The sequence below is a fragment of the Moschus berezovskii genome, chromosome 26 (genome assembly GCF_049115385.1).
Source record: "Moschus berezovskii isolate FMDL1 chromosome 26, NW_MosBer_1.0, whole genome shotgun sequence".
Classification (NCBI taxonomy): Eukaryota; Metazoa; Chordata; class Mammalia; order Artiodactyla; family Moschidae; genus Moschus; species Moschus berezovskii.
Genome location: NC_142485.1, coordinates 8147612 through 8157295, shown reverse-complemented (window position 1 = coordinate 8157295; position 9684 = coordinate 8147612). Strand labels below are relative to the sequence as shown.

Genomic DNA, 9684 nt, shown 5'->3' with positions numbered 1-9684 from the left:
GCTTCCAATCAAAGACCTCAACTACTTCTCAGACTAACCTGCTGCCACAAAAAAGAATATGGGCCATCCCAAACCTGGCAAATGACCTGCACGTCCTTGGTGCTACAGAAGTGCTGCTGTGACTCATCTCGGGACCTGTGGGATGGAGCCGTGTTCTCGGTCCACCAGCATCCAGCCTCCCACAGCACGGCTCTCCCCACAAAAGCATGTGCCCTGCTGAAAACAGAAGGTGGCAGGACACCCCTCTCACCCCCCACCCCTTGCCCATGCAGACCCGTCACCTGCTGTGTCACCTGGACCTAGAGGCAAGCGGAGGAGGGTCTTGTCGGCTGCACCTGAGGCCCTGCCGCCCAAACCTCTCAGCTTGGTGAGGGAGCTCCCACATGCTGCCACAGGTCTGGGATCAGCGTGGGCAGAGAAGGAACCACTCATGCAGCCAGCGATGCTCTTACAATGTAGCTCACTGCCCTCCACACCCTCTTTCATCCAGGCACCCTGACCCTACCCATAAGAGGTCCTACTGCAAACAGGTGACGTACAAATGGTCTCCTGGCCGGAAAACAAAACAAGCATACCAGATGGAGCTCCCAGGGGCGGAATTAGAAAATCTGAACAAAAGCCAACAAAAGGATGACAACTGACAGACAAGACCAACGTTTCTTGAAACACAGGCACTTAAGATCCATTTGGTAACTGCTCTAGAACTTAAACTGAGAATACAAGAGTTAAGCTAATGAAAACTAGTTTTTGGCATCCAAGTTTTTAAAACACCGCCTTGGAACTAATGAAAAATATATGAAAAAACAGAAATAAACCATCAAGGTTTATAAATAAACCTAACTAAACCTCTGAAACACATTCACTTTAATGTGTTCTTTCTTTAAGAACTTTCAAATAGCTTAAAATGACAAAGAGCTATGCTACAAATATCTTTTTTTCTGGACTTTTTGAAAAGCACTGACTTAGCCAAAATCTATTTGAACACATTCAAGAAAGAAATGGTTGCCTGACATTTGAACACTGACCAAAATCATAACATACAGAAAGCACAATAAGACATAATAAATGAGAAACAAGTCTAAACAATATACATACACATATATTTTTTATATATATATAGCTGAATTACTTTGCTATACACCCGAAAATAACACTGTAAATCTGCTATACTCTTATTAAAAAAAAAATAACAACTATCAAACCAGTTTTTGAAAAGTTAAAGCAAAAGTCTCATTTATGGGTATGATAGAAGTTGGGCGGAGAAGTGGGTCAGTGGATACATTCCCACGGGTGGGAAGACGAGGCTACTTACCGACCATGGCACTGACCTCCCCGGCCATGAGTGTCTCCACGGTGTCGTTATATAGGTTCACGTCAATGATGCCCTTCCGGATGGTCTCTCCGACTTTGGCCCCCAGCAATACCGAGCCAGTGGTTTCGAAGATGGAAGCCAGGATACAGGCCTGCCTCAAGGTCACCACGCCCGAGCCCACGGCGGTACCAAATGAATTGGCAACGTCATTGGCACCCACAGAAAATGCCAAGATAAAAGCTATGATAAAACCCAAGATGACCATCCACAGGTACTCGTCCATCGCCATTGTGGAGGCGGGGAGCTGGGTGCTTTTCTTGTGCGGAAATCTCTGAAATCGGCTGAGCTTGAGGTTCTATGGGGCGTGAGGCTGAGAGTTCCTGTAAACAGTGAGTCTGCTCTGGAAAGTGCTGGGTGATGTTGGGGCTGCACAAACTGCTAACTGCTGGTTTTCAAACTACTGTCAGGACAGTTCATTGGGTTGTGTTCAGTCAGCGGTAAAACACATTCCATATTTTCCCTCCTGATCTGGGGAAGCTGTGAGGGCTCCTCCTGTGTCAGAAAGAAAACAAAAGGAATTAAGTCACCCCGAGGAACAGGCGACAACGGTCTGTTCTTTCAGAAAGAAGTATTTGGAGACGACTCATGGGCTCTGCCTTTCACATGCGTGCGGCCGATCTGACCATAAAGCAATGCAAGGACGATTACAAGCAGGCGAACTTCTACCCCTGTCACCACCAAAAAAGAGTTGATTCTAAAACTTTAGAGGGTAACCACGCTTTATGATTATAGACTGACAGGAAGTCCTACTAGGGTACATTTTTACACAGTTTGAAGAATATATGTGGCCTGTATTTTAGAAGGAAAAAATTCTGTCAGAGGAGCAAAAGAAAAAGAAATGAGAAATTCAGAGCTACAGAGCCCATCAAATACACGGAACGTGCCTAGCTTCTTGGGGCAGGGCTATCCCAGCGTGGCTGTGACACTGTGGGCTATGGCTCCCTGTCCACCTGCTCACACACACACTGCACACCGAGCTTGCCAACCTGTGTCTGAGCACAAAGTGACCCGTCCACCGGGTGATGGGGGAGACGGAAGCTGAAGGGGCTTCCCAGCAGGATGGGGACACTGGAGCGGAGCCACCTTGTCAGAGCGTGAGGGAGAGCAAGCCACTACGCACCGCCTCCCACCTCACCTAGGGATAGCCAGAGGCCTGAGCACAGCCTGGGAGGTCTCCCCAAGGCACCCCCAGATGTCCTTAGGGTTCCCTGCAGAGCCCTGGGGAGTCCCAAGGAAATCTGGGAAAAGCCCTGGGGAAATCTGGGGGGAGCCCCAGGGAGATCTGGGGGGGGAGTCGCAAGGAAATCTGGGGGCAGCGCCAAGGAGATATGGTGGAGCCCTGAGAATATCTGGGGAGGAGCTCTGATCCCCAGGGTTCTTCCAAAGATCTCCTTGGGGCTGCCCCTAGATCTGCTCACGACTCCCCCGAGACCTCCCCAGGGCTCCCCCTAGATCTGCTCAGGGCTCCCCCAAGATCTGCTTGGGGCTCCCCCTAGATCTGCTCGGGGCTCCCCCCAGATCTCCCCGGGGCTCCCCCAAGATCTGCTCAGGGCTCCCACAGATCTCCTCGGGGCTCCCCCTAGATCTGTTTGGGGCTCCCTCCAGATCTGCTCGGGGATCCCACAGATCTCCTCGGGGCTCCCCCTAGATCTGTTTGGGGCTCCCTCCAGATCTGCTCGGGGATCCCCCAGATCTCCTCGGGGCTCCCTCAGATGTGCTCGGGGCTCCCCCAGGTCTCCCCAGGGCTCCCTCCCTAGATCACCCCCTGCCGGATCTCCTCTCACCCCCCGAGCCCGCCCAGGCTCACTGACCTCAGGTCCTGCCCACCTCCTCCCCGCACTTGCTCCTGCCTCTTGTATGAAAGCCGCCAGCTCCCTCAGCTCAGGGCCTTCATACCTGCTGGTCCCCGGGCCAGAAACAGTCTCTCTGCCAGCTCACCGCCTGCTCCAAGCCCCTTTCTGCCCAGACATCAGCACCAGAGCGGCCCCGACCTTGTCTGACAGCAGCGCCACCCCCACCCCGTGCCATTACCCCCCCTCTCACCCAACTGTTCGCCTTCCCTACTGAGCGCCTCATTCGTTCACTCATCCACCCACTCCCGTCCGGCTTCACGCACGGGGTTCCCAGCTCTGCCTCCAGCACACAGACTAGCATCCGGCACGGGATAGGCCCTAGTCAAGTTGCTCAGTAAGTGAAGAAAGAAGCTATTAGATAAAGGAAGAAAACTCTTGCACAGGCTTCTTCCCGGGATGAAGAGGTGATGTCACAGAATTCACACATCCGTGAAGGAAACACGTCGTGAAAAGCTTCAGAGTTGCGGTGTTCTGTTATCACACAGAGTGCCACGTCTGTGTACCTGAGCGGTTCTCAGCATTGAGAACGATGCCCATAAATGCTTACTGAACTGAGTTAGCCTCATACACCACGTCACGTAAAATATAACCATCAGTCAACATTAAGGTTATCTAGCGGGAAAAAAGCAGGACACAAAATTTACGAACCTATGACTGTGGCAGTGTTAAAGGGCATATAAAAGACCCACAGGTAATTCACTAACAGTGGAACGGCGGTTGAGCTGACGAGCGGTAGTAGAGATGAAGCTTTTCTTTCCTCCCCAAACTCTACGCTGTCGTGACGTGCTTTCCAAATTAAAATAATACATAAAAACAAATCAATAAATATATAGAACCATCTCTTTAGAGAAAATGATCAACTAAAATGAAGCAACCACACGTGCTGGCAGCGCGACAGGCCCAGGATGAAGCAGGAAGTGTGCCCAGACCACCAACTCACTTTCTCAGCTTTGTAGCCCACGTGACTCCAGAGACGTGGGGGAAAGACCACACTGAGCAGATAAGTGAAAATACAAAGTCAAACCGGTGTGGACCAATATTATCCACCGTGAAATACAAAGAATTCTAGACGAAGCCTTGTTGGTCAGGTCAGGGGCCCCAGAGGCCAACAAGGGCAGTACTCGATGCTGTTTACTGAGCGCCCTGGTGGGCCCGTCACCGGGAAGATGCTGAGTGACATGGGATGTGGTCCAGGAAGGGAGACGGATGCTCGTCAACAGACACACGTCAGACTATCAGGTGTGCCAGGTGCTAAAGCGGGGAGGCCCACATTGTACACACAGCCTCACGAGCGCACAGACGGGGCACCTGGTCTGGGTGAGCAGGAGGGGGTCCCCTGCCACCTAAGGCTGGGGGGTGTCAACCTGGGACTGGGGGGCAGGTTACTCCAGGCGGTTCCCAGTTGGGAAGGAGTGGCATGAGGGAGGAGACCAGAGGTAGCCCAGGGAGATGGAGGCTGGGCTGGACCACACTGCCGGTGGCCAGCTGCTAACACTGGGAGGCTCTGTTAGAGGGGTGCTGACGTGCTTAGGCTCCCCTTTCTGGAGGCCCCAGCCACAGTGCAGAGTGGGGCCAGGATGGAGGCAGGAGGGGATGTGGGGAGACTGCCTCTGAGGCCTCCACACGGCGCAGGCGCAGATGGGGTGTCCTGAGCTGGGGATGGGGTGGACGGGGAAGAGAAGGGATGGAAAGAGGGGTTCCGGGGGCAATGCCGCCGGGACGCAGTGCTGGCTCATCAGTGGGGATGGAGGCAGAAGCTCTGGGCTGAGGAGTCACCAGGCAGGGTGTTCTCCCATCTGCGCTGTGCTTGGTTTTGTTGGTAGGTGGCAGGGTGGGGTCTGGGCACAGCTCATGGCTGGACACAACACACGCAGGGGGTGAGGCGAGGCCCTTGGGCCGCCTCTGCTTGGACTGAGGGTTTTCACAGCCTTTGTGGTCCCGGCACCATTTCAGAGCAGGGGCTCGCTCTCCCACTCACACGACCTTAGACAGCTTATCTCCACATTGACGTCTATGCTCCCTACTTCATGCTCAACCCCCAAAGTTCTGAAGCACCTGGCCGAGGAGAAAGGCCTGCTCCTTTTAAGAGACCAAACGATTTCCATCTTGCGTGATATTTACCCAGCCTATTTCCTATTGCAAGTACCAACACTTTGATTTTCTTCATTGATTTTTATCCAACATGGGCAAAATGAAGTGCTTAAATAACTACACAACAGGATGCATTGAAAAACAGGGTCACACTGCTGAAACTGAGCCCTTGGCAGGCCGGAAAACCACCGTGCAAGCAGTAGCTAGTCAAGAACGTGGCCAAATTCAGAGTGGCCAAGGCCCGACCAGGAGGCTGGTGTCTGAAAGTAGAATTTTGAAGGGTGCGGGGGGTGGTTGATCACATCAGGGCAGAAATTCAACTTATTCAATAAGTGATGCTGGGCTGATGTGCCAGCTGCTAACCATCTAGAAGGAAGAAAAAAGTGAGATTCCCTACCTTACCCCAAGTGAAAGATTTAAATGTAAAAACTGAAATCAGGATAAAGGCTACAGGTAAATATTTTCTCGGTACTGGGACGGGGACGCCTAGATGTGACACTGGCTGCACTGGACGGAAACACACGTGCGTTTGCGGGAATCCTGCAGACAGTGGCTCTGAGTGTGGCAGCAACAATGCAAACGCCTTCTCTCTTCCTCAGCGGCGATGCTCAGCCCCGGGCGACGCCGATCAGAAAACCTCCAGCAAATGCCTGTTCTTCCTACCTCTCCTCCGAGGGCTTTTCTGAGAAGTGTCAGGATGTGACAGGGGTGGGGGGGAGTGGGGAGTCTGGAACCAAGCATTCCTCTTCCCTCTCTTTGCCCAAGTATGAAAACCCCTAAATGGCCAGACTCACAGACCTAGGGTTACAAGATGGTCATCGGTTTTCCGATGCCCCCAACCTCTTGCACCGGAGGAGAGTTTGAACTCCCACAAGAAGTACTAAGGGTTTCATAGGGTCTGTGTCCCAGACGGGTCATGTTCACAAGGGCCTGCCTGTCCGCGGTGAGCCAGCATCTCAGCTCACCCCGGCGCGGCCTGGCGCCTGGGCCTTCGGCTCCGAGCCGTGCTCCCAGGGCTCCTGCGTGGAGGCTTCCAGACTCTCTTCCTCTGTCAGCATTGACTCAACTCTCCCCAACACCCTCCTCCCCACCCTGGGAATCGGAATGTTTACAGAAGCGTGAAAACAAACATTCTCAGAATATTTCTAGTCAGGTTTGTACACTGCTTAAGAACAGGAATGTTGCTGAGCTGTGGCATTTAATAAACTTCGGTGCGCAGAGAAGCCTGGATCGGGGGGTCCTGCTCTGAAATGCTGCAACCCCAGGAGACCCTTGACCCTCCCAGCAAAGGTCTGCTCCAGCGCCCCCCGCTCCCCACAGGCCTGGGGTCTAACCATCTCCCCAGTCGGCACCTACCAGCCCCAGACAAGCAGGTCCACAGCGGGGGGCTGGGGGCTCCTCGGGGACCCAGACTCACACAGAAAAGAATCACAAAGATGACTTCCGGCTTTTTCCCCAGGTACACACCGATTTCCATCAGTTCACCTGCCAATCTCGAACTCAGGTGTTTTTTTTAAAAAAACACCTCTGATCCTGAAGGACGCTGATTGAGCCAGTGTCACGTTTCACCCAAGTCCTTTTCCTGCCCCTGTGATGCCGAAGGAATTCAATAAATCTATAAAATGTCTTATTTCCTGGATCTGCTAGGAAACAGCCTAAGTAGGGCAAGGTCCTACTTGATGAGCCTTAATCTTATTCACTGACATGAGCTGAGTCATAATTAACAGTTGCCTCCATCCTCCTCGATTCAGAAGCAGATACCAGGAGAGGGTCCCCTGTGTCGTTCTGGCCCAGGAGGATCTTTTCCGAAGGCTCACGGCTGCACCCAGGCCAGGCCTGCCCGCCAACAGACAACAGGAAGGAGCCAGGTCCCCATGCAGAAAACCTGGGGCTCTGAAGTAATTTCCCAACTCCTTTCCTGAGGCCCCAGGTACCTCACACACACAACTCTCTGCTCTCCCGGCAGCCCGCACTGCGTCGGGAGTTCTGACACTTCGGTCAAAACGTCGGGGGAGACAGGTATCCCTTCAGGGGCAGGATGTAAAATCTGCTACCTGTGGGTGAGCCTGACGAATAAGATGTAAAGATTACGAGTTTTTTCCCCTGGTGATATTTCAACAGAATCAAAGCTTTCACTTTTGGAATCTTGCAGAAAACAGTGCAGCAAACACAAACATTTTTTTCACCATTCAGGATGTAGACCTTGTCATAAAGCGTCTCTGTTAACATTTTTCTTGCGTAGCTTGTTGATTTTACAGGCTTAAAAGGTAAAAAAATAGTTCAAAAAGTAACGTATATTTAAGATAGAAAACACTGAGCTTCACGTTTTCACACAAATGATGAAAAATTGAAGGTTTACTAGGAAGGGTCTGACACAGGTCTCAACTCCCTTTTAAAGGGCCTGTTCCCAGATAAGCCACACGGCACTGCGAGCAGAGGCACCTGGAGACTGGCAGACGGGTGCTATCCCGATGCAGGCAGGGAGGAGCGGGGGGCAGAGGGGGTGAGGAGGGAGGAGGGAGAGAAGGGGAAGGAAACGACTCAGAAGGCCAGGGACCACCCGGAACAGGGGACGGAGCAGGGACACAGAGCCTGATAACAGCGACGCTGAGACGTGCAAACTGAACAGAAGAGGCCGGGACGTTGGCCCAGCCCAGAGTGTCCTTGCCCCCGCCTTTTCTCTCTCCTCTTAAAGGGGGGCACCTGTTTCTCCCACCTGGAGAAGGGGCCGAGCCCAGGACAGGCCACCCCGGGTTCACCCCAGTCTACAGCTGCCCTGGGCACGTCATGGCTACGCCCTGCCTGAGAAGCGGGAAGAAGGGCACCCAGCACAGTGGTGTGTGAGGTCCCAGCTAGGCACAGGGGGTCCACACGCGGCAGAGAAAGCCCTGGGCGATGGGCAGGAAACCTGAGGCCTGAGCCTGGCCCTGCTACTAACCCGCGATGTGACCACAGATAAGTCTTATTTCATCATCATGAATAATAACACATGGACTTTTTGGAATTATTGTCAGGGTCAAATCCATTTTTTTCAAAGTGTTTGCGCGTCGTGGTTGGCTTCAAGCAACTTGAAGTTATTGGTTATCGGGGCAGCCACAGGGAGAATGAGAGCCGAAGAGTTCAAAATCCTTCAGGAAGGGTCTTCCTCACACACGGCCCCACCTCCCTGGAGGACTGCTCTTCTTCCTGCTGTACAAACTCTGGCCTTGTCTTTGCCTAAAGACTGACACACACTGTAAGGTTCAGGAACTTCGTGGAGGGGTGGACGAAGGTGAAGGGGTAGAGAGACAAGAACTCGAAAAAGTGCTTGGAAAAAAAATCCGCACAAAATGGCAAAGTCATTTTGGAAAAGAACTCGGGGGTTCTCATACCCCAAGGCATATGCTTACTGTGCAAGCCAGCGGACCCGAGAGAAATGGAAACACACGTCCATACGGGAGACACTATGTTCTCTCACGAGCAGTTGGTGTTACTATGCACGTGTGTCAAACCTTACGCAACTGTGCACTGACAACCGGTGGGCCTGCCTGTATATAAATTATACTTCAGAAAACGAAGATCACGGCATCCGGTCCCATCGCTTCATTGGAAACAGATGGAAAAACAGTGGAAACAGTGTCAGACTTCATTTTTTTTGGGCTCCAAAATCACTGCAGATGCTGAGTGCAGCCATGAAATTAAAAGACGCTTACTCCTTGGAAGGAAAGTTATGACCAACCTTGATAATATATTAAAAAGCAGAAACATTACTTTGCCAACAAAGGTCCGTCTAGTCAAGGCTATGGTTTTTCCCGTGGTCATGTATGGATGTGAGAGTTGGACTGTGAAGAAAGCTGATCGCCGAAGAATTGATGCTTTTGAACTGTGGTGTTGGAGAAGACTCTTGAGAGTCCCTTGGACTGCAAGGAGATCTAACCAGTCCATTCTAAAGGAGATCAATCCTGGGTGTTCATTGGAAGGACTGATGCTAAAGCTGAAACTGCAATAGTTTGGCCACCTCATGCGACAAGTTGACTCACTGGAAAAGACTCTGATGCTGGGAAAGGTTGGGGGCGGGAGGAGAAGGGGACGACAGAGAATGAGATGGCTGGATGGCATCACCGACTCTGTGGACATGAGTTTGAGTGAACTCCGGGAGTTGGCGTGCTGTGATTCACGGAGAGTCGGACACGACTGAGCGACTGAACTGAACTGAACTGCACTGAACTGAAGGCTGCTTAGAAGATAACATTGGAATATATAAACATGTGCGGTGATGGATGCATTAACTAACTGTGCGGGACTGGATGCATTAATCAACTAGATGGGAAGAATTCTTTTACAATGTACATGTTTAAACACACATAAAATCACCACAGGGTACACTTC

General features: G+C 51.8%; 1 protein-coding gene across 6 annotated transcripts in view; it reads right to left on the bottom strand.

Annotated features, from left to right (window-relative positions):
- Nucleotides 1-9684, bottom strand: part of SLC20A2 (solute carrier family 20 member 2) — a 106810-nt gene that overhangs the window by 48156 nt on the left and 48970 nt on the right. For 5 of the 6 annotated variants that reach the window (XM_055416661.2, XM_055416662.2, XM_055416663.2 and 2 more), the window contains one exon: nucleotides 1313-1864. In XM_055416661.2, coding sequence (XP_055272636.1) covers nucleotides 1313-1601 — 289 coding nt within the window. In that variant the 5' untranslated portion in view covers nucleotides 1602-1864. Of the gene's footprint in view, nucleotides 1-1312; nucleotides 1865-3268; nucleotides 3349-9684 lie in introns of those variants that run through there. The other variant, XM_055416665.2, reaches the window with a different exon arrangement.